The sequence below is a fragment of the Anguilla rostrata genome, chromosome 5 (assembly GCF_018555375.3).
Source record: "Anguilla rostrata isolate EN2019 chromosome 5, ASM1855537v3, whole genome shotgun sequence".
In the NCBI taxonomy this organism is placed as follows: Eukaryota; Metazoa; Chordata; class Actinopteri; order Anguilliformes; family Anguillidae; genus Anguilla; species Anguilla rostrata.
The window spans coordinates 48,493,623-48,519,940 of NC_057937.1; the positions used below are offsets into that span (position 1 = coordinate 48,493,623).

Sequence of the window (26,318 nt, forward strand, 5' to 3'; positions counted from 1 at the left end):
TGAGCATTTAACATATTTTATTACGGTCAGATATTCCTGTGTGAACTTGTTCTGACAATAAATAACAATAACTTATTTTTGTTCCAGAGGCTCAAATAACCTTCCCTCCGTCCATTAAGGTAAAATATTTTACAAGAATCTCTCCTATCTTCGGAAATCATGCGTATTAAGACAAACACGACTCAATAACGAAATAGAAAAAAAAGTATCACATGTTGACGAAAAAAGACACAATGATGGCCAAGAATGAAATAAAGTTGTTCGTAAGGTTCGACGCAGACGTCAATGGCTCCCAGTTAATTTCTGAAAAAAAGGTTTGTATATCCATAAAGATGGCTCCATTCCTGTTGGACTCCTGTTGGAAGTTGTTGCATCGCCATAATTGGCTCAACCAAATTCGCACGATGCTAACCGAGTCTTGAGAGTTTTTTTTTTTTTTTGCATTATAGGGAATTGTTCCCGAACTCAGCCTCTATCATGCTATATCCTCTTCAGTGTTCTGTCTTCAACGGAATTTTTTTTTTTTTTTTTTTTTTTTTTTGATGAATTGGTTTGTTTTCATGCAGGGTGTCGGGAGCATGCTTTTCTGGGGGTTTTGTTGCTTCGGTGGTTCTCATGTCTCGGCAGGGCTCGGTACCATGCTGTTTGGAGTGTCGGGTAACTGTGAAGATAGAGAGGTAACATCGCTTCCGGAAGAATTACCCAAGGAGCCCGATTCTGAGAAAGACACCTGCAAGATGGAAAAGAAAGATGTCAACCTGAATCTTGAGCAGAAGCACAGGCTACATTTGAAATTATGTATAATATTAAATTCCTAAATGTGTAAGTGCGTATTATACATTGCACAGAATATAGCATAGGCTATATATTTATCTTAGTCTGAACATAGCTCGCATAAATTGCATATTTTATTTTATATTTCGTCAGGCCTTTTACAGTGCTTTTACAGTCAGTCACGTTTTGGCACTTTATTCTCTTACCACGCAAACTCGTCGTATTGCCTGAAGCCTAAGTAATGAACAAACTCTGCCACTGATTTAATTTCGTCATTCAGGTTAAAGCCAATGTCCTTTCCGCTTATTGAATCTGGGCCCAATACTAGGCTGTGTGTGAATGAAGCTGCTTTCGCCTACCGTCATGTAAGCCGCAAGCCATAAAACTCTATACAGCACAACACGATGCTGTGCAGGGTTTCATTTGGACCCAGTGAAGGACTAGCATACTTCCAAAAAGTTAGGAAATTACCAGACGTGCCCCAGGACGTCCCGTATGCAGGGCGGTGAGATCGCAAGAATAACCAGCTATTCTAGTTTTAATATCTTTGCAAAGTAAAATATTTGCAAAGGTTGTATACGTGCACATATTACGTGTGTAAAGGAATAAGACCTGAGGGATATTGATATTTATATTTTTAAAAGTAGGGCTACGTTATGCGGCCCATTCAAGTTAATGCTTGACCTAACTTTTGTATTTCCTTGCAGTGTCCCTAAGCATAATTGTGCCGGTGCGTGAATGTTTAGATTGTTTTTAGCAGATGTCTTTTCTTATGACGATTTACGTTACTGAGGCCGTCTTGTTTTCCACTGCGTAAAGCAGAATACAAGCATATACGAAAATAGTTGAATGCATTGTTTAAAAGTGCCCAGACCAGGAGTACGCATGGCAACATATTTAAGCAATCTTGTATGTTTTAATGTCTGCCGTTAAATAGGCTACAAGTTTTACCCTTACCAGTTGTTGAAAGGCAGGCTGGTCCAAATCACTCTGCAAAGCGAACTCGCTTAAGGCTTTCCAAGGGGGCTGGTAGGTCTGCACCTCCACGGGGTTACCTTGAACAGTGTTATCGTGTCTAATTGGACTGCCAGCTACGAGAGGCGTACCCGTGAGTCCCTGGAGGTTCTGTGAACAGACAACCGGTATGAAGTTAGCCTATTGAACTGAACACAAAGTTGTTCGGATTAAAACACAATATTTCGTTAAAATGTGCTGTTTTTCATATTGCGTTATGTGTAAGGGAGAACCAATGAACAGTCAACGGATTTGTGCAACAATAGATTTTGTCATGGACCATTCATAATGTTTCGCTACGTTAAGCCTGTTCAGGCCGCACCGCAAGCACTCAAATGTGTCAGATCAAACGTCCTCAGTAGGTTGTAGCTATTAATAATTGTAAACAAAAAAATGTTCCGATAAAAATATATCGAGGATTTTTAAATGCTTTTTAAATGTTTACGAGAGTATAGAAAAGATATTAAAGCTAGATCAAATTTAAATCATGTTTAACATCACGTAACTATAAAGATATCCCATGCGCAGATTTAAATATTAAACAAACATTAAACATTACAATTACTAGAATTAAATTAACACATAATAATAATAATAATAATAACTTCATTTCAGGATCGAAAGCCAAAACTTCTTTGGATTGAATAGTCTCTAATTCGGCAGATTTCTAGGAGTTCACACAAGACGACAATAAAATACAATAGCCAGCGCAGACTATAACAAAAGCAGGGATGACTCAAATATTTTAACAGGTATGAACCCAGCAGTGTATGAACAATAGCCTAACGGCAAATCAAATTTAACAAATTTAACAGCGATCCTAAACGAAGAAAGCACTAATTTCAGGTGATTGACAGAACATAATTTAGACACTACATCAGAATAATGTAAATAGACAATAACGTGCTTACGGTTTTGTCACTGTGTTGCTGCTGTTGAAGTTGCTTCATGAGAATAGATCTCTTCTTGTCTTTACAGCGTTTGTTCTGGAACCAAACTCTTATCACTCTCGGGCTGAGGCCGGTCATTTCTACCAATTGTTCCTTCATAAGGGCGTCGGGCCTCGGATTGGCGTTGTAGCAGGTCCGCAGTGTATGAAGCTGTTTCTCATTCAGCACTGTCCGCACACGTGTGGTCTTCTCGGACTGCTTGTGAACATGGTTTCTGTGCGTTGTCTGTCGCACTGTCACTGGATCTGCTGAAGGACAGCATGCTGGTAAAGTCGCCATCCACTAATATGCTTATTTAATACAATGAAGCAAATGTGTGATTTAGATAAGTTACACAGAGGTATGCTATTTTAAATATACAAAATGAAAATAAATACTGCAGTTTCTGTTTTCCTTTTCAATCAAATTGAGAAGAAAACTGCAGACTAATGATCATCATCACTGTGACCACCATAGTCATCATCCTCTTCATCATCATCATTATCGTATTATTATTATTATTATTATTATTATAACAGAGCAGTTTGATTTTTAAAAATCGACAAGCCTATGAATCTAGACAGCCTCCAAAAATCTGCATATGCAAAAAACTGAGTATCTTAAAAATAAGACGAATAATTTATTAACATTACTATATTTCTTTTAAATAGGCTAATAGTAACTGTTCATTATAATCGTCATATATTGCGGAATGAACCAATAATTGTTCGTAAATACTGCAGTCTGCGGTAACACTACTGCTCAGCATACTTAACCTAACATATTTATTTTACAAGTTACTATGAGGGGGGGGGGGGAAGTGTTTTAAAAATCCCAACTATGAACTGGCAATCAAGCCTTAGTGATATTCGCCTAAGATATAAGTAGCCAAAAGCAAAACGGAAACTGGAAACAAACCTGAAAACTTCAGCGATGCTTCATGTTTACTAAACTACAAGCAACCTATTCTCCCCAAAGTTTAATGTCTATTCCCTCACCCCAGGCTAGGCCATGGTTGGATAGACAAGAATGACGTTTCACACAGCACATACAGTAGGCCTACAAAATGTATTATATGACTGTATCTATTTTAACAATTCAAATGGTAGGCTATCTGAGATGACGTGAGATCGGAGTTCGAAGCATTATGTTCTAAACTAAACTACATTCCAAACTAAATAGTGATAAATCGCTCGAATATGACCTGATTTTACTAAGCCCCCCAGAGCGTCATGTCCACAGTCAGAATGTTTAGAATTGAAAATTACACTGAATATGCCTGACACGTTTGCATTTAAAGCATGAAGTTTAAATTCGTTTGATCTCAAATTTCATCAGCATAAAACAGTGCTTTATGTATCGTTACTTGAATCACTTTTTTGTTATTTAACTTGTGTTTTCTTATCAGTTCAGAGTGTATGAGCACACTGGTTGGGATTAATCGTTTGCTCTGGGAAGTGATTTCCCTAGCGATAAACACAATCATTCTTAAAAAACGTACAACCAGAAATTACACGATGTTATTTAATATAAACCGCATCACCGTAACATAATGACTATTATTACGCTTCAGTAGTGGATCACGTGTTACATATAACTTTCAACACAACTTTCAAAAAGGCTATGCATATTGGTAAAAAATGCTGAATTATTTCTACAGCACTGAGACTAGTAGAAGCATAACATTAAAGCACATACGCTAACTATCTTACATTATGTTATGTTCTCAGACAGTTAAATAAAACGAAACCAGTACTGGGGCTGGACTGACCTGCCAAGTGGAGTGACCGGTTGGAGTGGATATGTCCGGGACTGACGGGACTTCCTGCGGAACCCCGCTCCATCAGTAAGGTGTGATCAGCCCGACATAGCAGTTCCTCGTCTCGGAGAGAGAACTCATCCCCTGGCAGGAGCTGCCTGCTACATACCGAGCACCTGAAACACTCGATGTGATAGACGTTGTCCCGAGCTCTCATGACGAGATCACTGCTGCTGAAGCCAAGGTTACATTTAGCACACTTAATGCCAAATAACCTATAAGGAATATAGATGGGAACAAGTGTTTAAAAATCATTGTGGTCATACAATACACTGTTGTCCTGAATGACAAGCTTATGAGCATATAAATGGAAGATTGAAGATAATAGGTTAGGTAAACCCATAAATTAAGAAATATTATTTAAAGCCCTATGCAATCATTAAACCAATTTTTAAAAGCACAAACTATGTAATAGCTATAATCAATATAAGATAAAATATCAGATAAAACAAGATGTACAGACAGAGTTGAGTTGTAGCTAATTCCGAAGACGAATTGAATTCAATTGTGTACGTTTACTCTGAAGGGCAAGGTTTATGATATATTTGGCTTTAAAGCGAGCTAAATCTAATGCAAACTTGGGCTTATCATAAAAAAACTAAGTAAGTATATGTTAGATAAGTTAGAGAAGATTAAGACAAATTCGTCATTTTTTAAATACAGAAACCTCGTTTTTTATAAATGTGTAGGCCGATATCAACTAATAAATTATTAGGCTGGTTGTCTCTAGTAGCCTATAATTAGTGATAAAATAAAACAACAAAAAAACCTCACCTTACATAATCTCTTTTGCAGTATGTCTTCCCATCCCGGACGAAGCAAGTGCAGGTTTCATCCAGGTATTGATTGCAATCCGCGCACTTCAAACACGCGGCGTGCCACTCCAAATCCGGGGAAACTCTTAGTATGTACTGGTCATGAATCTGACTTCCACAGCCGACACACATTGCGATTCCAGCCTTCTCTGTTGAAGGCAGAAAAAAACTGTAAATACCCGTAGGCTATCACCAAATCTCCTGACCGTCTCGCTCTGCCAATGAAACCATTACAATTCATTGGCATTCGCATAGGTGCAAGTGTCACGCTGTCATTGCTCCATCAGTGACAGCAAGGTTGATTTTAGAAGTGGAGCCATACCCGTGCATATATACCTTAACTTCACTGGTAAGGGTTAACTTTTAAGCCTGCATTTCTGCCAGAGATCTTGCGGACAATTTATTCGTTTATCTCATTTCCATTGCCTGCACAAAAATGAAACGGTATCATGTGGCTGTTTCAATGAATAACTAACAGGCGATCTTACAACAACACATTCATTAATGTGTGCACCACCTGAATTGATCAACTGAAACCATCGTTATGTCCGCATGCAGAATGCCAACACCAGAGCTATATGGACAACAGCAGCATTATAGTATGTGTGCCTTGCTGAAAATGGTTAATTAAATAATAATGGAAAATAATATTCGACTTACTTTTGGAATGATCCCCCATATCACCCAAGAAAGAAGATTTAAAAATAATATCCACCATACAGGAAGGAGGACGGCGAGTGCGATAGATGCAGAAATGAAGTGGGGAAGCAGTCTGTCCCAGTCCCTAGCTGGGTGATAACTTCAATCCTCAGAGTGGAGTAAGAGGAAGACGCAGCAATGCCCCACACACAGTGACGTCACACGCAAACCTGGACTTTGACGCGTCAACAGGGGGCAATACCCGACCTACGAAGCGATTGGTGAAACGAGGACAATAGATGAGATACTCTCGGTTAATAACTCGGTTTCCACTAGTCGGAGGGATATGTAGACTATTGCCTTTCAAAGAGTGAGTATATTATGGTTCGTCACTAATGTGTGTGTGTACGTATGCGTGTTTGTGTGTGTGCGTTTCATTTTTCAATTTTTATATTGTAGCCGTTTTATTTGTACTGTACATGCATGATATAATGATGTGTATTTTAATTACGAAAGTTCCACAACAGTGGAGGCCTATATGCTCACTTGGAGTGCGATTGGTTATTTTTATGGAAAACGTGTAGACATGGGCGTCCCTCAAACATTCCTTTTGTACATACATTGACACAGACTAGGTTATTCTATCTACAGTCACCAAAGGCAAAATTGTCTACTTTCACAGTTCCTAGCCTCCTATTTATGAAAAGTGAGACCTCTACTGGAAGAAAAATATAAGCACGGATTTTGTTACCCCGTTGTAAAGTCCGTGTATTTAGCGTCTTATTGGGCCGACCCTTCATTTCCATTTGAGGGAAACCAGGACAAGGGATATGATTTTATCATTTTTTGTGGGCTTTCGAATGCCATTCTGTCGTTATTTCTCATTAAGGCCAATTTACTACGTTGCCTAACAGTAAAAAAAACGGGGACACGCGTTTTAATAACCGATTTGAACATAAATATTGCGTTCTGGTAGATGGCCTGCAGCAAGTCTGTTCAGCAAGTAATTATTCCTTTAGAGAGCATCACACATTCATGAACAAATTACCCGTTAACTATCGCGTTATAATCGGCTTACAAATCCCATAGGCTAAACAACCCTGAGTCTTTTTGCGTCTTTTACGCACGTGTTTTACCAAATTAAATGGTAAAAATATTTAATTTCATTTGACATCAGCTTCATTTCAATATAGACTGTTCACGCCATAGATTCGACAGCCAAATAATTACGTAAGTGAAATTTTATTTCAAAACTCAAATCTCAAATCTTTTTCGAGAAAATCTGGGTACGTTTGGGTACGATTTTTTATTTATTTCTGGGTCTCTCCCGTCCACGAGTGCGTAAAAATCTTATTGAAAATATAACTACGAATTCGATTCATTATTTAAAATAAGGACACATTCACGCTGCAAGTTCAGAAGTTAATGGGTTTAATTCATGTAACACCTCTTAGAGCAGGCTGTACGTAATCTGTTGAAAAACAATCATTTCAAGTCTGGTTATTATATATATATATATATATATATATATATATAATGAATCAGCACATTTGTACAATTTTTGGATTTTGCTCATTTACTCATTTAAAATATTCAGCCTAGCACATCACATTTTACTTCAAACAGCTTTTCCAATGATAATGTGAGACCAGCCACATCCTCAGATCATGAAGCATGGGGCTTTATTTGTGAAAAATAGACTGCGCAAACAAGAAACTTCCTAACTTACCAGGAAGTGAGTTGTGGCAACGTTCAAATTGATGAAGAAAGCTGATCTTGTTTGTTTCTTAACACCCAGGTCAGTTTTTACAAAACAAATAGCCTAAATACAGACCAATCTGGTTTGTGCTTATATATATATATATCTCACTTGGAGCATCCAGAAGATGATGCTATGTCAATAGCAAGAAAATTAGCTGAACACATTTAACATTAAACACTGACTGAACTAGCTTTCAGAAACATTGATGAGTAGCCTACAACTAATTTAACAAATATTAACCACCACGACCTCCCTGGGTACCAACCCTCTCATTTTCTCTTTAAATGGCATTCTGTAAACATACAACAGCAAAAAAGCACGTTGTTCGTTATAGCAACTCAGAGGCGGCATAATTGTAACAGCTGTTAGGCCTACATTTATACAGGTGGGGACATCATGTTTTTGTGATCACCTAGCAAACAATTATCGCTAAATCGACTCAGGAAATCACATAACATACTAAGGACCAACGATTTAAAATGATGTACGATTTGATTTATTGTAAATAAAAATTGTGTCTTATACTTGATAATGAATTCCGGAACATTTTCACTTACCTCGCTCAAAACAGTTAAAAAATATATATATTTGCCTGGAAGGTTGTCAAATTGCTCCGTTCTTTTGGCACGCGGTAGGGGATTGAATTACGCGTGTACAGACCTGACATGGCTACTGTAACAGCAGTGTACAAAAAGCTATTGACTGTGTTATACTACTTATGAGTTACATTTATACCGACTCTCCCCTACTTGTTAACATAACAGAATTTAAACCAATTAAAGTCTACACAAATAGACTGACTTTTCAATGACTTAACAGTACGCCTAATATAAATAATGAGTGTTTATCTTGCAAAATGAATGGCGCTAATTGCAAGGGGAAATGATTAAAACCTGTAGTAAAACCTTGTTTATCAATCATGATCTAGAATTAGAACTGGAAATTGATCTTATATTGGATGGGCACAAATTTAAAGGAATGTAGACAATTACGTTTTACACGCCTAGAGATAGCGTTTCGTTTTGTTTCAATTAACCGCTAAACTAAAACAACTAAATTATTTACGCATCATTATAATATTATAAAGCGAGCAAATACAACATTAAATAGGTTACATTTTAATTTAGTGATTAGGCCAAGATAAGGGCATTAGCTATAGCCTATTTGAGGACATTTGCTTTATATCTGAACTTGATTATAGATATAAATACAATATATTTATAACAATATAATTGTGTTGGAAATACTTTTGCACATGAGCACTCATCACTGGCTGAGATGTCAAGGGGTTTGCTTGTAACTTTGACTGATACATAGCCAGACTGAAAAGTGTGTCAGGCAAAGACACCACCGAACACCTGTCATGAGTGCTATATGGGATATTTATGACCATGGTAAGGATCTTATAGTTTTCAATAACATCCAAAGGACCCAGTGTACCTGGGCCCACACTGGGGCATTGATTTTTCAGTCCAAGGGTGGATTTCCCCCTGCTGGCCGACCAACATCGCCTCCAGAAGTAAGCTATCTTTCCTTGACATCAAATTCAAACCAATCCAACCCAGTCCCATTTAGGGCCAGCCATTGGGCAGAAAGCTACATGATTTGCTTTGTTGGAATTACGTGAATGAATATAGATGTAGGCCTATTACGTCTACCTTCTGTGATGTTGAGACCCGACATCTCTTCTGGAATTGTGTTTTTGGATAGATATTTTTAAATATACAGGCTACATATGGACATACTTGCCAAGCAACAGTTTTTCGTACAACAGAGAAAAATCGGCTTCTTCCATAATTGCAGAGGAAAAAAATATTGAATATTATATAATTAATCTTATCAAAGTCTTTTAAAATGAAGCCAAATCATACACTAAACGATGGTTGCTACTTCAAGCTGTTAAAACTGTTGTTAGGACCCGGCTGCCCAGGGGTGTTGTATGCCAGTGGTTCTCAAACTCGGTCCTGGGGGACCCCTGTTTATGCTGGTTTTCATTCCAACCTCAACAGCAATCCCAGAATTTTAACAAGCTATTAATTTCTTAATTAGGTGCTTTTCATGTTTTAGAGCTGGGGTCTCCAGTCTTATCCAGAAAGGGCCAGTGTAGGTGCACACACCTGATTCTACTAATCAATCACTAGAGTCATTGCTAAGCACCTTAATTAGTAGAATCAGGATCAGGTCTGTGTTTACTTAATAGTGAGAAGTGACAGCAGTGCAGATAGTGACAGGCTATAAACAGTATGTACAATATTTACAGACGCACGCACGCACGCACACACACAACCGAGGACTGGGATCCCGAGTGTTGCCAAAGAAAATAAAGTAACAAAACCGAACGAAGCCAGCTATTACATTCAAATCAACAGCCTACCTAATTACTCTAACAAACATAAATACAGAGGGTGGCAACCACTCCTAGACTAGTGTGTCTAACTCATTAATCCGATGTGAAAGTGTACAGAGGCCTCTTACCTGTCCCAATGCCTCAGCATGGCGGACAAATGAGACAGTAACAAACAGGGTAAACATGGGGAAACAGCTACACTTCTCACGATAGGAAGCATTTAACACGGATTAACACGAAGTACAAAATACAGACAACCAACGATTCACAGTATGGGGAAAAAACGGAGAGAGTAATGGCAAAAGCGACAGCAACAACACTGGGTGGCCGGCGGATAATTTAAATCGGGCGTCGTCTTTGGATTGGTGAAAAGGTAGGCAGGGACCAGCAGGATGATTAGGACTGACGGTAGGAATGGCGAATGGCAGCGGGTTTTTAAGAGAGAGGGAGAAAACGAGAGCGAGGCAGAGACACGCGCGCGTGCACGCACGCACAGGACCATACAGTAGTCTGCGTAATAACTGTTAACTCCGCTTGCGATTTAGGATTCTTATCAAATGTCTGTTTAGATTGTAGACCCTCTTGTTATTGTTTAAGATGTTTTGCATATATTCATTCAATAAAAGTTAAAAAAAAAAAAAAAAAAAAAAAAAAAACATGAATTCCCTGCCCTGCGTAGACGCCGGATATGCAGCTCACGGTCTTCTGCATGTGATCCAATCAATCACGGGAGTTCTATCTCGCGAGATACAATGAGCATTCACTGAATTTTGTAGTTGTCGTTTGTGGTATTGGTTTAAATAAAACGCTACACAGATTCATTCATACTTAATATACGTGGTCTTAATACAGGCATATATTATTAGGTTGACACATTCATTTGACATATAAGTGGAATATCTCCATATTGACTGCTCCTACCTGAACGACCCTGAATCTATTCTATGCAGACGTACTGATCTGTACGAAGAAAGGATGGCCCATCGCATTTCGTTGCGGACTTAGATGTGTCCGTGCATGAGTGATACGTATCGTGATCTGCGCGGAAGTGATCTAGAAAAACACGAATACTCGATTATTGCCGTGCCGTCAGTAGTTGCGGCTGTGACGTCTGCTGCTGTGGAGGTAACATTAAATAATGTATAGAGCGGTCAACAAAACACATTTGAGACAGCTGGTGAGTAAACAAACCAACACGCCCTTGGCTAGACCTGGTTAACCGCTAGGTGATACCTAACCGAACGTTAGCTAGCTGGTTAACGTTGGTTAACATAGCTAACGTTAGGCTAGCTACAAAGTGAAATTGTATGGTAACGTTAGCTAGCTAGCCAGCTAGTGTAACGTCAGGTAGCTTGAGAAATGGTTGTCGCACACGTGGAGTAAGTTAAGCGTTTGTGTGGCGAAGGCACATTTTGAATTTAATATTACACAGCTGTGCAGCTAACCAGTTAGTTCAATAGTTGTTGGCTAGCGATCTTATAAAGCCTGATGTGAGTAGGTTGACGTTATGCAATACGAACAGCACTCATTACGAAACGCCAACATCGCATTTGTTACACAGTCGAATGTTTTCCAGTTAAACTAACGGAGTAATATCTGCTTAGTTAATATTAGCCTGTACTTTTTGGTAAATAAAATGATGTTGGCAATGAAGTAGTTGGTAGTTATGTTTTTACGCCTAACAGAAACGCAAAAATGTTTTTACGCCTAACATAAACATTAGTTCAAGAAACGGTTGAAATTTGGCGACAGACAATTGACTAGTGCAGTGTTTACGAATTGCTGCAAGTATTGAATCACCTAACATTTAAAAATACTTATTTAATTACTGTTACAGCTCAAATTCGTGTACAGCGAATGGATACCTGTTTTTCTCTTAACTAATAATAATAATTGATATGATATGGTTTTCATTATGTATGCAATAAATAAACTGTTTATTTATAAATTGGTGGGTCATTCAGGGGGAAAATTGACCCTTTTTACTCTGGGTCTTTCTAATATGTGATAGGCTACCTATAATGTAACCTTGGAGCAATGACGATTGGTCACAACGAAGGCTAGTCTGTTTGAGGATTTTGTGCAAGCTTCTGCTCTTAATGATTTAAGTAGCTCAACCATATACTAAAATGAATTTGTAAATACAACCAAGTTATATTTGACAAGTTTCCTTAAAACTTTATTTCACTCAATACCAAGTTACAAAAAAAATAATAATGATCCTTCTGATTTTTTTTTAGTCCTGTCTCTTCAAGAGATGTCAGAGTACCTTGGTAGTAGCAGAGCACAATAATGACAATTTGTCCCCAATCACACTAAGTGCGATTACTGCTGCCAGTAAGCTGGGTGGAGAGGTGTCCTGTCTTGTTGCGGGAACCAACTGCACTAAGGTATGTCACTTGATCCATTGAGTGCGAGTCACATATTGAGTGTAATGCGTTTAACTAAAAAGAAAAGTTTAGATTGTCTCAGAGTCCAAGTGAACCTGTAGTGTTTTACAGCGAGGCTGCTTATTCTCAATGCTGATTTTTAAGTCATTTTAAGTATTTAAATAGAAAAGTACATGCAGCTAACAGTTCTCACCCCTTCACTGTCACATTTAAGTGTGTCTTATACCAGTTGTACTAACCTTCATTTGATAGGTTGCAGAAGAAATCAGTAAAGTCCAGGGTGTCCAAAAGGTTTTTGTGTCTCAACATGATGCATACAAAGGCTTACTTCCAGGTAACCTCATTCCCTCATTCACAAAATCTGCTGTGTTTTATCTGGACATAGATTCAATCTGTAGCAGTATAAAGTATTTTCTCACCAGTTCCGTTGTGCTGACGTGTAGTTTATCCCTTTCTTTATGTGAGAAAATGAAGGTAGCCTATGCATTTTGTATTATTTCAACAGCATTAAGTGAGCCAGTGAGTCAGAGGGTTACTGAAATTAACCAAATAGATAGTATTTTGTGGCTGAGTCAGTGTTTCCCACAGTTTGAGAATTTATTTGTGGCAGTAGACTCTGTGTACGTGTTTACTTTACTGTGGCCATGTCTCCACATGAAAATGAAATCTGTTCAGCACTTTTCATGTCAAGTTGTAACAGCGATCTAGAGAATAAACAGATTGAACAGAAACGAGTCGGTTGTATGTCTCTGACATTTATAAGTCAAAATAACGAATACAAAAGTATAGTGTGTTGCCTGTAGAAATAAGCAGCTAAATACCAAATCTTTTTTGGATTGGGGGGGAAATCTATTTGGGTGAGCCGCCCAAATGAATTTATTGTATGGGAAACCCTGGCTGAATCCAGAACTAAGTTATGCAGTAGAGTGAAGACCATGTATTGGGTATATCATGTTGGCTACAACTTAACTAAGGTTCCTGAATTTTCTTCCACAGAGGAGTTGACACCACTGATTTTGGCCACCCAGCAGCAGTTTAATTTTACACACATCTGTGCAGGAGCGTCTGCTTTTGGGAAAGTAAGAAACTTGCTATACAGGCTGCACATTTTCGTTCTGCTAACTTCACTGTTAGATCTTCTGTGTGTTTAGGGTGCATCATTTAGTCCATATTTCATAACAGAAGCCCACAAAAGTTTTCAAAATTTGATATAAGTAGTTAATATTTTTTAACATCACATCAGTAGGCGAACCCAAAGTAACCTTTAATTTTTCATTCAGAATGACATGCTTAGATCTACATGTCCATTATGTACAATGAAATTAGTCTCACTCCTGTCTCTTAGCCTAGCTCTGAAGTCTAGAAAGTATTTGTTCCGTAAGAGATGCAGCTAGAGTGGTATTCATTGAGCCCTGCTGAAGAATTGGAACAAATTATAAGATGAAAGATAAAATGTACTTTATGTTCTTGCCAGGAAAGCCATGATCTGAACCTGCATATTAATGGTGCATAATGTTACTGATGTAAAATATGGATAATTTATGGATATGTGAATTTTATGGAGGTAAATGTGATTTATTTGCATGTTAAGTTACAAATATGATCCGTACTGTATATAGTGAATTTGTTGTCAGCATTTACCATGGATAAACTGCTTTAATTTGAAAAATGAGAAGAACTGCAGTCAACTCAATGTCTTCACCACTCATTTGAGACTCTGAGAATTAAGCACTTAACCCTGAAAATGTTTTGGAATATGGCCCAAGGAGTTATTAATTTATTTACAGTTATTATTAGTTTATTTACAGTTATTATTATTTTCATTAAGTACTATTCATTTATTTTCCTCTTCTACTTTAATGCAAATTTGAAGCTAGGGCCAGTATTGTTTAAGCAAGTGAGTAGGCATGCTGATATAGGATCAGTCTTGCCTTATAGATCATAGTGGATAATGTTACGTTATGGGCAGGGAAACCAGGTCTTAGAACAGCATTCTTACTTGTGAAAAACATTCTGAATATGGGTCTAGTTTTCATGCCGTCGGCCCTTGATTACTGCATGTCTGCCTGTGCACTTTATGTAGTCGCTATGACTTCTTTACACCCTTTAAAGATGCATTGAATTACATCATATAGTAGTTTTTTGTATGCCGTTCACATCACTGGGCATGCTAATGGACGATTTTTGTTTTGTATGATTAAGTTCAGAAATACAGACAGGTTAAGGAGACTGTGATTCATGGGAAAGCATAACCAGAATAAAAGGCCATAGATATCACCAGCTTATTGAATTTCTTAATATTGCTTACGTTCTGTGCTTTTTTTAAGCGTATGATTTATGAAAAAAAATTCAATTATATGAGGGGAGGACCTACAGTAAGCACAGTGCTATCAACAGTTACACATTTTGTAATCTGTCATTCTGTAGTTGAACTGTCAGCTTGCTGATGTAATGGTATTTAAATTGAATTATAATGCATTAAACAATATCTTGTGTTTTATAAGCTCGGTTGTATTGACTGAAGCAGGATATTGGTCTTGGTTTTCCTTAAATAACTGAATGCTTTTGAATGATGCATCCTAATCTGTTAGATTCAGATTCATTTTATGAGTAAGACACTCGGATTTGTCAAAGACCACTTTTAATTGACTGACCGTTTTCTCACAAATATGCACACAGTTTTGTTAGGTTAACAACAAAACATTTTTTTGTCTTACCTGCAAGCAAAGCCTTTGTTCTGTATTATAGAATCTCCTTCCTAGAGTTGCTGCCAAGCTGGATGTTGCTCCAATCTCTGACATCATCGAGATCAAATCCCCTGATACTTTTGTCAGGACCATCTATGCTGGTGTGTTACTTCTAATCATTTTTGTTTGAGATGAGATCATACTTAACTAACATACACATTGATATTAATGCTTAACAACGGCTACTAATGCACACAAAGCACATCTGTCCGCAGATCCTAGTATATTCACTCATAAAAAAGGACACCTCTTAACTTGCATTAAAATGATGGGTTTTATCCATTTCTATGGCATGTATTAACAGTAAGAAATTGGTGGATGCCATGAATGCAAACAAAACTATTTGTTCATTGTTTGGACCAAGTCTGTCAAGAGGAGAAAGTCTTGTGTTGTCAGTCCCATCCTGGTCCATCTGTAGTTGCCCCAGCTGTCATTTCAACTTGAAAGCCTTCCAAAAGATGCATTTAACTTCATTGTGATCTGGATTGTGCTCATGAAGTCATGAAATATGGATAGCTCAAAATGAAATCTGCCATATAATTTTTGGCATAGCCTGGGAACTTTGGGATGGAATCTAATTCTGCAGGGATCCTCTCGAATGTCTACTTTGGATTTTTCCCATGACACATTTTTCATTAAAATGCTTTGGAGTATGTCCGAAATAATTTTTTTATTATCAACCATTCACTTGTAGTTTTAGCCATGGACAGTACATATGGAAGGATATTCCGGATCTTATGTTTTTAGCCAACATAACTTTAGTTCCTGAGCATCCAGTGCCTGAGTGACACATTCCTTCCTAAGCGAAAAGCAGAAGGAAATGGACTGACATGGTCGTGCTCTCTCTGCCTCTGGCTGTGCTAACAGGGAACGCTGTCTGCACGGTCAAGTGCAGCGAGAATGTGAAGGTCTTCACGGTGAGGGGGACCTCTTTTGAGCCCGCGCCACTGGAAGGAGGCAGCGCTGCAGTGGAACAAGGTACAGCAGCTATGCGTCCTCACCTCCATCCGCACTGAATGACCCATGCAAGCTTTAATGGTAGTACATGCTTTCTGATTTTTCTAACATTTTTTAAGCATTCCTATGTATTTATTTCAAATTTCATCACATCACTTAAGCAGATTCTCTTATCCTGAGAAACTTACCTAACAAGGTGCAAATGGACATTCAAATAGGTTAATAAGAGAAGTAACACCGAAAAGGATAAGTAAGGACACATAATTTAAGTAGTTGATGCAATGTTCAAATTCATGTTAAATCCAGCCAGTGTGGGACCTTTAGAACACATAAGATCTGCCTGCTTTCTTTGTTGGCTAGGTAAAGTTTAGAGTATTTGCACCGTAAAAGTTGACGGGATTAAGAGATTTAAATGTGAGATCAAGTTCGGTATAGCAGATATTAAAGATGTGGTCTAAACAGATATAGCAAAGAGTGGTTGCTGGTGAGATTTGTCTCTGATGAACGTTTGACGTCTGTTACAGTTTCCCCCTCTGATCCCGCGGGCATGTCCGAGTGGCTGGAACAGAATTTATCCAAGAGTGACCGCCCAGAGCTCACCAGCGCCAAGGTGGTGGTGTCTGGAGGTAGGGGTTCAAAAACTCACCTTTTCCACCCTAGCCATAGTGCTCTTAGACCCTGTAGTTGACATATGTGTCATGTACCAAACTTAAATTGCAGACTTCACACAGTAACCATAGGCTAAGTCAGTAAATTTATGGCAAGTCCAAAACTCGAAGTGTGGTATGATTACAAGAGAGATGATAAAGATGAAGATGCAAGTGAAACATGAAAGTGATACATGAAAATGCTAGTAGATCAAGATACAAGCGATGCATGAGTGATACTGGATTGGGGGGCAGAGGAGCAGTATTAGAGTTAGTAAAGCTACAGTCTGAAGAGATGTGTCTTCAGACCATGGCAAAATGTAAGCAGGTTTGCCTGAATGGTTTGCAGAGGGATGGGGAGTTTGTTCCACCACTGGGGAGCAAAGGTGGAGGGTACATCAATATGTGTGCATATTAAGGCATTATAGGGCAGGTCATATGCATGCTGTTTGTTCAAATGGAGTGTCTGTTCATTCAGGCAGAGGACTGAAGAGTGGGGACAACTTTAAGCTCTTATATGACCTGGCTGACAAAATGAATGCTGCAGGTAAGGGCCGATGTAGAGGTTCTGTAATGGTAATTTGCTTTAATCTGAATTGTAAGTGGTTTTAACTTTAAAATTACCTTATTTTGGGGGACTAGTGTTTGATTTAACTAGTTAAACTGTATTTCACGTTCACACACATACACAAACACGTGTGTGTGTATATGTGTGTGCGCTTTATATACTAATAACCTGTTTGTATGTTCTGAATGTAGTCGGAGCATCCAGAGCTGCTGTTGATGCTGGATTTGTTCCCAACGACATGCAGGTTGGACAGACGGGGAAGATCGTGGCACCTGTAAGTGATGATAAAGTTGTATCTTTTAGCATACAGACACGCTTATTCAGAGCAACATTCTTATTTGACATGCACATGCTATATTATTTATTCATAAAAAGTACATGTTGTCAAATGACTCATTAATTTGCAATGCTCATGGAGGCAATGATCCACTTTGGACTGGATTTGCTCCACTACTGTATTCTAATAACAGCCCCATCTCCTTTGTCGTTAAAATGGACTTGTACTCATATTTCATATTTCAAGAGGTTATGGAAGTAATTATTTTTCATTTTGGGTTATTTACTTGAAACTCTGCTTCTGTGCCCAAACTTATTGAATGAAATTTAAATTTTGATCTTTTTTTTTCTGATACACTACAATGCGCTTTCTTCTGTGCCTGTATTCTATGGAAATACACCTCCCTGTGCAACTTTCTTGGCCGATAACTAGTTTTCCCGTGCAGTTCTAGCTACGTTGAAGAATGCATGATTATAGGGAGCTTGTGAGTTGAACATGCAGATTTTAAATGAAGACTGCTTCAAAGAATGGAAAATTAGAAACCGAAAAGTAGGGAAAGCTAGAAAAAAAAATTGACAAGTGATATCAGCATAATTGGCACATTCTGTATATAAAGTGCACTTCATTTAGTTTGTAATGCATGAAAGTGAGATTTTGGTTTGGAGGGAGTCTCAGAATACACACATTTTACCCCCATAGCCACTACACATCTAACTGACTATCGGAGAGGAGCTGGTTGCCACAAGGTGCACCACACCATTTGGTGCAGGGACAGGTGCAGTTTGCAGCTGTATTCCACATTTGTACATGTAGAGTCTATGTTGCTGTCAGTGGAGCCCCTTTCAATTATGAAGCAATTATCGGAGCTTCAGCATGGAGTAAACCATGGAGAAAAGTACAGGCAGCACTTTGATAATTAATTTTCCAAAAACAAACGCAAGAGGAGCTACTCTCCATGCAAATTTACTGGGCTTTACCTAGCTGCTCAAATGGAGACATGAGCAGATGGTTGGGCTCATTTATAATAATGCTATGTGTTTATAAATTAAATTGTAGAAAATATGGGTAAATTTGATTTGGGTGACAAGTGTGGAGCGGTCTGTAGGGCAGTTGACTCCCCCTGTTGAGGGTGGGGGTTCGAGCCCTCGCTAATGCACCTTCTAACCCCTTCGCTATCTGTTTCCCATTGAGCTTTCTTCCTATGTGAATACAGCTCATATATCAAAGGAGCATATATGTAAATAAATAAATTTCATCTATTTGAGCCAAGTAACCATCTCCATTATTACTTCTCCATCTTTTGTTTGTCGGCTGTCGTTTGTTACTTTTTGTGAGATAATAAAACTGTTAGAATCTCAGGAACATCTAAAATATCCAAGATGTAATTAGAAGTTCATACTTGTAACCCCATTGCCTGGGCGAAGTAAGGAGCCCAGTTGTGCTCTGTACCCATCCATATTGCGCTCAATATCAGAGACCGATAAACAACAAGCCATGCTATTGTTTTGTCTGGAGGGTATACCGTTAGATAGCCTAAATAAAGGTCGCGTGTGGGTCATGCTATCCATGTAGGAGACCGCCTGTACTGCTGGCAGCAACTCACTCGGCTGTTGGGGAGACTGGGGCTCCAGCAGATATTTGACTTTCACTTATGGAAAGCCCTTAGGCTGTGAAAGACATACAAACATTAACTTAAACTTTTTTTTTCTTTTTTTAAAGCTGAGTTGTCAGAGTGAGAGCAAGAAACAGCATGAGTCACAACATGTTTTTTTTTTTCTACAAAATTGTCAGAATAAAAGGAACAGACCTTTGACAAATTGGCAGGGGTGGCTTGTCACCTGTGGTTAGAGGGGTTAGTTTGGCTTTAGCTCTTCAGGTTAACGGTCGTGCTGCACACGTTCCCTGCATTCACATGTAATTATAGCAAATAAATGAGATGATGACATGCAGAGATAACATTGCCCTTTTTTTGTCATAAAACCGATGGTCATTTCTGATAGTACTCCCACATCCATCATTGCTTGCTTCAAATGTCCATATTATTTCATTATTTCTAATCAAATAAGCCTAAAAAGATTTGTTTTCCATTATAGCATTCTTCTGGGATACACAAGATGTCATTATCCGCACATTAGGAAAGTTTAAATCTCTGGAATTGTAGTTAATTGCTGATTTAGTGCCCTAAATGACCCAGACCCATTAGTGAGAAGATCTAAAGAGACCGTCAGCTTGCCTTATCTGAAACTTGATAATTCTGCAAGTTAATTTTGTAAATATTTCTGTGAGTATTTGATATGTGCTTCAAATTTACAATTTCTTTTTTATTGGAATGGCTACAAAATATGTTAAAGAACATAATGTGTCCATGCCATCTTTCCCTGTGCGTTCATTCTCAAATGGTAATGGTAATGCATTCTGTCCTGAAAGTATTGCACTGTTATGAATATATAATTCATTATTCTTCAGATTTAATGTAGCCTTCTCGTAATAATTAATATTAATTGATGTTTGCCTGCGGGCATTTCCGCATTGTTGGTCGTTGAACTCACTATTGTAGTTCCTTCTAATGTAACTGTCTGTCGTCCGTTTTATTTTACAAATGCACAACTTGTATCCCTTTTATGTGTAATCCTCATTAGCGTACCATTAGTACCATACCTCTAAATTTATTAGAGTCCCCACACGAATGCGTGTCACTCTAATGAGGAGGGCAACACCTCAACTAGAGCCATTCATAAAATACAAATATGGCCGATGGAATATGTGACTGCACTGGAAATAAATTTGCGTATGGTGCCTGTTCTCACATTCCTGGCCAATGTTTTAACATTTTATTGTATGAGTGTTTTTCGCTTGTTTGTTGCTTGTTTATTTTGTGGTAATGCATGTTTACTTGAGACTTGCTCATCTTAAAACCTGTTGTTTTCACAAATGACTTACAATGCCTTCTTTTAAAGCATGTTTTTTCAGCCAAAATATCAGTGTAGCAGTGGAGTTTTGCATCCACTAAATAGTTGATGAGATACACCTGTGATAATAGTGTGTCTGTGTTGCTTAGTACTTCATGCTTAGTAGCTGAGAAGAAGCGTGTTGTAAAAAATTATGTCTGGATGAAAATGGCAAGCCCCAATTTTAGAGCAGCATTAGAATTGCGTTATCTGGTTGAGTAACCTGAGCGCGTCACACTGGCCCACAGATATCATCTCTCACCTGAATGTTGTCTGTGGTGTGGGACTGTAATAATGTAATGGGTGTGGAATAACTATTGGGTATTTAATTAGCCTGGAGATGAATGTGGATCTCTCTCTCCCTCTCTCTCTCTTTCTATATCTCTACCTCTCTACCTCCATCTCTGAGGGAAGCTCAGGCAAAACTGTCCAGGCATGGTAAATTGTGCAGCCATTTGTTTCTTCCTACTCCCACTGTGGTTGTGTATTTTTAAACGTAGGGGCTGCCCAGAAGTACTTTTTAGTGGAAAACTTTAGAGAGCTATTTGTATGCAGCTGGGGACTGGGGGGGATACAGGGTATTTTTTTTCCCCCTCCTCTCCCCCATTTACTCTCCAGCTTGGGGGAAAAAAAGCACTAGATTGACAGTGGCTTTCGTACTGGATTATCCAGCTTGGCTTTTAACTCCAGGAGAACTGTGTTCACAAATTGATGCTCTGCTCCTCCGGGGCCGCCACAGAAACATTAAATTGTACTGAAATATTCATATGCGAGTGCATTTAGCTGAAAGCAATTGATGTGGTGCCGCCGTCTCCCCAGAGGGAGCCCGCAAATGGTGCTGGGGCCTGGCTCTCGGTGGCAGACGCCCTAAGCCCCCTCCTTATGAGTAATTACGCCGCGCTGCCTGCCCCGGTCGGGGCTCTCCAGAGCTCCGGTGGAGGGGGTTAAAATCACGGTGCGTTCCTGCACACACACACGGACAGTGTCCGTCTTAGCGGGTGTTTGTCATTATCTATGGCGTGTGCAGGTTCTGTTGTCATTTGAGGCGCCTGATTTGTCCCATGTGTTTCTGATGCAAAGGCAGTCAGGTATCCATGTCTGCGGGTGTGTGGTAGGGCTTCACCAGCACGTTGAGTCTGTGTGATTTCACTCACTTAATGCCATACACTGCTATTGTGTCATAATCTTTTTTGGGAAGAGTAATATTCCTATTATTCCATATATTAATATAGAACCCATGAAAACTTTTATCACTGTTCCATCATTTGTGTGTTTGCCCCCTTTGGCAGCGTCTGTTTGACCAGGTGAACCCCTACTGCTCAGTCAGCGGAGGGACCCCCTGCCTACAGAAACCCTCCCTCCCTGAGTGACACTGTGACCGTTTGCCCCACAGGAACTCCAGACCAGCCTCTGGCATGAGATTTCACTTTAAAAAGAAGTGCATTTTTCCACCCCATCGGGCTGACTGTGTACGCCTGTGTTCTCTTCACTCTGCAGGAACTTTACATCGCTGTTGGGATTTCAGGAGCCATTCAGCATCTGGCTGGAATGAAGGACAGCAAGGTAGACATTGGCTTTCCATAGTTACTCTAAGTTATCAAGTGTCATCTGTGAATCTTTTAGACGTGCCCCTGAAATTCTTGCTGTATTTATTAGCTGGCATATGCTCCCTGCACACAGTTAAATTCAAAATTATTGTGACAGTGACATAATTATGTCAATGAACTAATGATGCAAAGACACACAGCTGGCCAAGAAACGACTTGCACTTTAGCGACTTGCATTGTTCATTGCTTTATTTCAAATCCCATGGGCTGGTGTCCAGAAGCTAAACAACAAAAATTGTTACTGTTACTGTCCCAACACTTTTGCATTTTACTTTGTTTATACATTTAAGTATCTCTCATTATATGGTTATGTATAAATGCCATACTGGAATTTGGACAGACTGTAACTGGCAACAGAAGCAATCCCCAGATATACAAGCTAGTTGTCACCAGTATCTTTTATAAAGTTTTAAAAAGTTTATTTTGGCTATAGCTCTTTTTGGTAAACCGTGTTAGATACCTTCTGTAGCTCAGCAGGTAGACACATAAGCTCATACTTAACATCATGCAATGTAGGGCGCATGTATGCGATTGCCAGCTCAAGTTACTTGTGTTGCAGAATATGGCATTCAGTTCCTCAGAGCTCTACAGTAATTGGTATATGAACCCTACAGTACCCAAGAGAACAGCATTAGCCCTGATGTCTCTTAGCTTGAAAGGGAAGTAGCGCTGTGAAAGCAGTCTCAGCAGTGAGACTGCTTTTCCTGAAATAGTGCAAAAGGAAGAAAGAAAGAAGAAACATTAGTAATGGACTTATGAGTAGTCATTTAGAAGCCATTTAGCTAGCACTATAGATGAAATCTAAAGCATTTTCACTTACACAAACGATTCTGACACTTTAAGATTGCCTTGTGTTTTACAATATGATAACATAACCTAAATGTGTGATTTTAAATTAAATGCAGGTTCTATATAAACAAATTGCACTTAGATGATCAATATAATCAACCAACTCTGATTCCATTTATGCATGAAACATATTTGGCCAATGTGGTGTGATTCTGATTCTGATCATTTATATAATAAAAAGATGAATCCAGCTTCAGTTTAGTTTTACCTTAAGAATACTATTTGGGGGACTACTGCTCAATGGGTCTTCTCTTTTTATTGGTTCTCCTAATTGTGTGGCAGAATCTGGGGAGGTTTTTTTATTTATTTATTTTTCCCCTTAAGAATCTGAGTGAGTCTGAAAAACTGGGCTGTCATTTCATTTCTCCCCTCCTCTTGTGGGAGTGACCCACTTTTACCACAAATGAAGGGAGAGAAAGTATCGCTCTCAATGGAAGAAAAGTGTTTTATGTAAATGAAAAATGTAAAAAGTCTTCTGTAGCCATGGCAACAGTCTCCTGAGTGGATTCCGTTAGTGAAGCAGGAGGTCTGTACTGGGAGTCAGTGCACTTAAGAAGTGTGTTTTAAAAAAGAACCTGAGAAGCTTTTTAAAGAAGGATGTATAATTTATTTGTGTTTGTCTCATGCTTCAGAAGACGTTAAAGAGTGTTCGGGGGGGGGGGGGATATGTTCTGGAAATCACAAGATCACAAATTGGGCATTTCTTACAATTTTTTAGTTGTACTTATATTCTGTGCTGGCATCACCAGCATGTTTGCAATAACAGAAATAAATCCCTTAAAATTTGAATTTTTTCCCTTTTGTGTTCAGAAGTGTATATTGAGTCTGTCAGTCATGTCCGAATATCAGGATATTATTGCCAAAAGCTGATGAAAATTTAAATACATATTCTTTATATGTAACTGTGAAATCATTTTTTACATTACATTACATTGCAGGCATTTAGCAGACGCTCTTATCCAGAGCGACTTACACAACTTTCACATAGCATTTTACATTGTATCCATTTATACAGCTGGATATATACTGAGGCAATTCCGGTTAAGTACCTTGCTCAAGGGTACAACGGCAGCGTCCTACCCGGGAATCGAACCTGCAACCTTTCGGTTACAAGCCCAGTTCCTTACCCACTGTGCTACACTCCGCCCTATTTTCAGCCATTGTGGGATTATTCTAATAGTTTACAAATTAAGTTTCCATCGCTCACAGTCTTCCAGCAGGCTGCTTTTTATCGTAAATGTTTCGTTTAAGAGACTGTTGGCATTGACCAAACAAAGGCTAATTCATTGCAGTGGCTGGGGTTTGGTGTTTCCTGGGGAAAAACCTCCACGTTTTACATGTTGAAAGTAATGGTATTATTTGTTTTTTTCAGACCATTGTTGCCATTAACAAGGACCCAGAAGCTCCAATTTTCCAAGTCGCTGACTTTGGTTTAGTTGCTGATCTTTTCAAGGTAAGATGCACAACATCCACAGTTTAATTTTTTCTATGTGTAATATAGGTCTGCAAAAAAACCATTCTCTTCAAAATGTTGCGTTTAGTCATTGTACACATTCTCCCGGTCTTCATAGTTACCCTGTTGGTGCCTTGTACTATATTGAGATTGTAGTTTCTACTGATATTACACTGAATAGTTCTTATGACTGCAAAAAAAATAAAAATAATTACAGACTGTTTCATTAGCATGACAATCATGTTGAAAATTAGAATTTATTGTTATGTTTGTTTTAATTGTGGTGTATCACAACATAAGTAGACCTAATTATTCTACCAGGTCAAAGGTCCCACATGGCATTATGGATGTGGTCAACTGTCTGTGTGGTGTGGTGGTGGTAAGGGGGAGGGTGCCCTCTTTATCTGTGCCAGGGAATGTTGGCATCATGTCGAAGTGGCAGTCCTCTAGGGGAAAAGTAATTGCCTGATCACGAGCCAGGGTTTTGGCCCGAAACCCATTTTGGCAACCGAGAGACAAAGCCACAGCCAGCCCGAAACGGGCGCGTGCAGAATTTCCCTGTTCAATTCTGTAGGATTCATTATTCCGTCTAATGGAAGTGCTGATCTCTTTAATTATTGAGCCGTTTGAATTCAACAGCGGAGTTCAGCCTGAGAGCCTCCCGCTCGCGAGGAGACACGGCAACCCCCTCGACCCGCAAGAGTAACCGATAGTTACCGCTAGCGGCCGGTGTAGGTTTTCAGCCTTATCTCCGTTCCTTTCTGCCGCTGGCTTACACGCTCAGCCGCCCTGTGCCGTTCCTCAGATGTAGCGCCTCCGGTCTCTGGTCCGGGCCGCTCCACAGATAGACACGTCACGGGCAGTTCCTGTGCCAGGAGCCTGGCACTCTCTCCATAAGGAGGCCTTTGTTTACTATGAAAGGGGTAGTGACTGTTTTCCAGTTGTTTTGCTGTAGCTCATCATTTATTTAGCTTCCATGCAATGTGTGATAGGTCCTGGTGTGTCAGTGAACCCTTTAAAAGTGACTGGGAACAATGGCCAGGAGTAGCAGAGCTGTTGGGCAATTATTGACTTGCATCCAATCGGTTCTCTTAAAATGAACAGATCAGCTCTATTTATCTGCTTTATTTTCAGCCAGCTAAGTTTAAATGTCATTGTCATTTGCCAATCACTGTTACTTTTCCAGTGATCAGCAGACACCATTAGTGAAGGCAGACAAAGAATTTTGTGATCCACCGTCCTGCAATCAGATTTTCACAGGGCAATTTGTTATACACCATTTAGAAGGTCACAACAGCAACATCCCGCTTGAGATTTGAACCTGAAACCCTCTGCTCCAACTGCATTGCACCAGCACATTCTGCGGTCCTTCAGGCTGTTGACAGGGACGGAGCTAAGCTGAGAAGCCAAAGCCAGAAATTATTTCAGAATGTTCATTTGATTTGCTAATCTCTATGTTTTATGTGTTTTCTCCAGGTTGTTCCTGAAATGACCGAAGCTTTGAATAAGTGATGCGGCACAGGAAAATCATCCAGCACCAAGCTATTCTCAGCCCTAAAATGTGACCATAACCTCTCCTCATGCACAACAAATACCTCCTGGAAATAATAGACTTTTTTCATTTATGCAATAAAGAATAGAAGTTGTTGGAATTCTAAGTCGTGTGTGATTTTTCCAATGCTCTGATGAATTACCTGTATTCAGTGGTTGTTTCATACAAAATATGAGTTGTATAGCTACCAAAACAAAGAATTCTTTAAAGTTCTTTTAAAGTAT

The 26,318-nt window shown here is 39.0% G+C and overlaps 2 protein-coding genes across 7 annotated transcripts; one reads left to right on the forward strand and one right to left on the reverse strand.

The window, feature by feature from the left end:
• On the reverse strand, positions 1–11,139 carry LOC135255507 (insulin gene enhancer protein ISL-3-like). 6 transcript variants are annotated; one of them, XM_064336764.1, is made up of 6 exons: positions 11,021–11,139; positions 5,311–5,500; positions 4,489–4,751; positions 2,700–2,986; positions 1,732–1,899; positions 1–730 (listed from the first exon to the last, which is right to left on the reverse strand). In XM_064336764.1, exons 2-6 carry the CDS (start codon positions 5,481–5,483, stop codon positions 614–616), a joined length of 1,008 nt encoding a protein of 335 aa, XP_064192834.1. In that variant the 5' UTR covers positions 5,484–5,500; positions 11,021–11,139; the 3' UTR covers positions 1–613. The 6 variants fall into 6 exon arrangements, with proteins under 6 accessions (XP_064192834.1, XP_064192835.1, XP_064192833.1 ...); XM_064336765.1 differs by lacking the exon at positions 11,021–11,139 and adding an exon at positions 10,369–10,465; XM_064336763.1 differs by lacking the exon at positions 11,021–11,139 and adding an exon at positions 10,228–10,460.
• Positions 11,090–26,194, forward strand: LOC135255508 (electron transfer flavoprotein subunit alpha, mitochondrial-like). The gene is made up of 12 exons (XM_064336768.1): positions 11,090–11,276; positions 12,340–12,489; positions 12,742–12,823; positions 13,486–13,568; positions 15,238–15,337; positions 16,104–16,214; positions 16,718–16,819; positions 17,319–17,387; positions 17,600–17,682; positions 22,131–22,196; positions 24,462–24,542; positions 26,019–26,194. The coding sequence occupies exons 1-12, from the start codon at positions 11,238–11,240 to the stop codon at positions 26,052–26,054; spliced, it is 1,002 nt and encodes a 333-aa protein (XP_064192838.1). The 5' UTR covers positions 11,090–11,237; the 3' UTR covers positions 26,055–26,194.
• Positions 26,195–26,318: the final 124 nt, after the last annotated feature.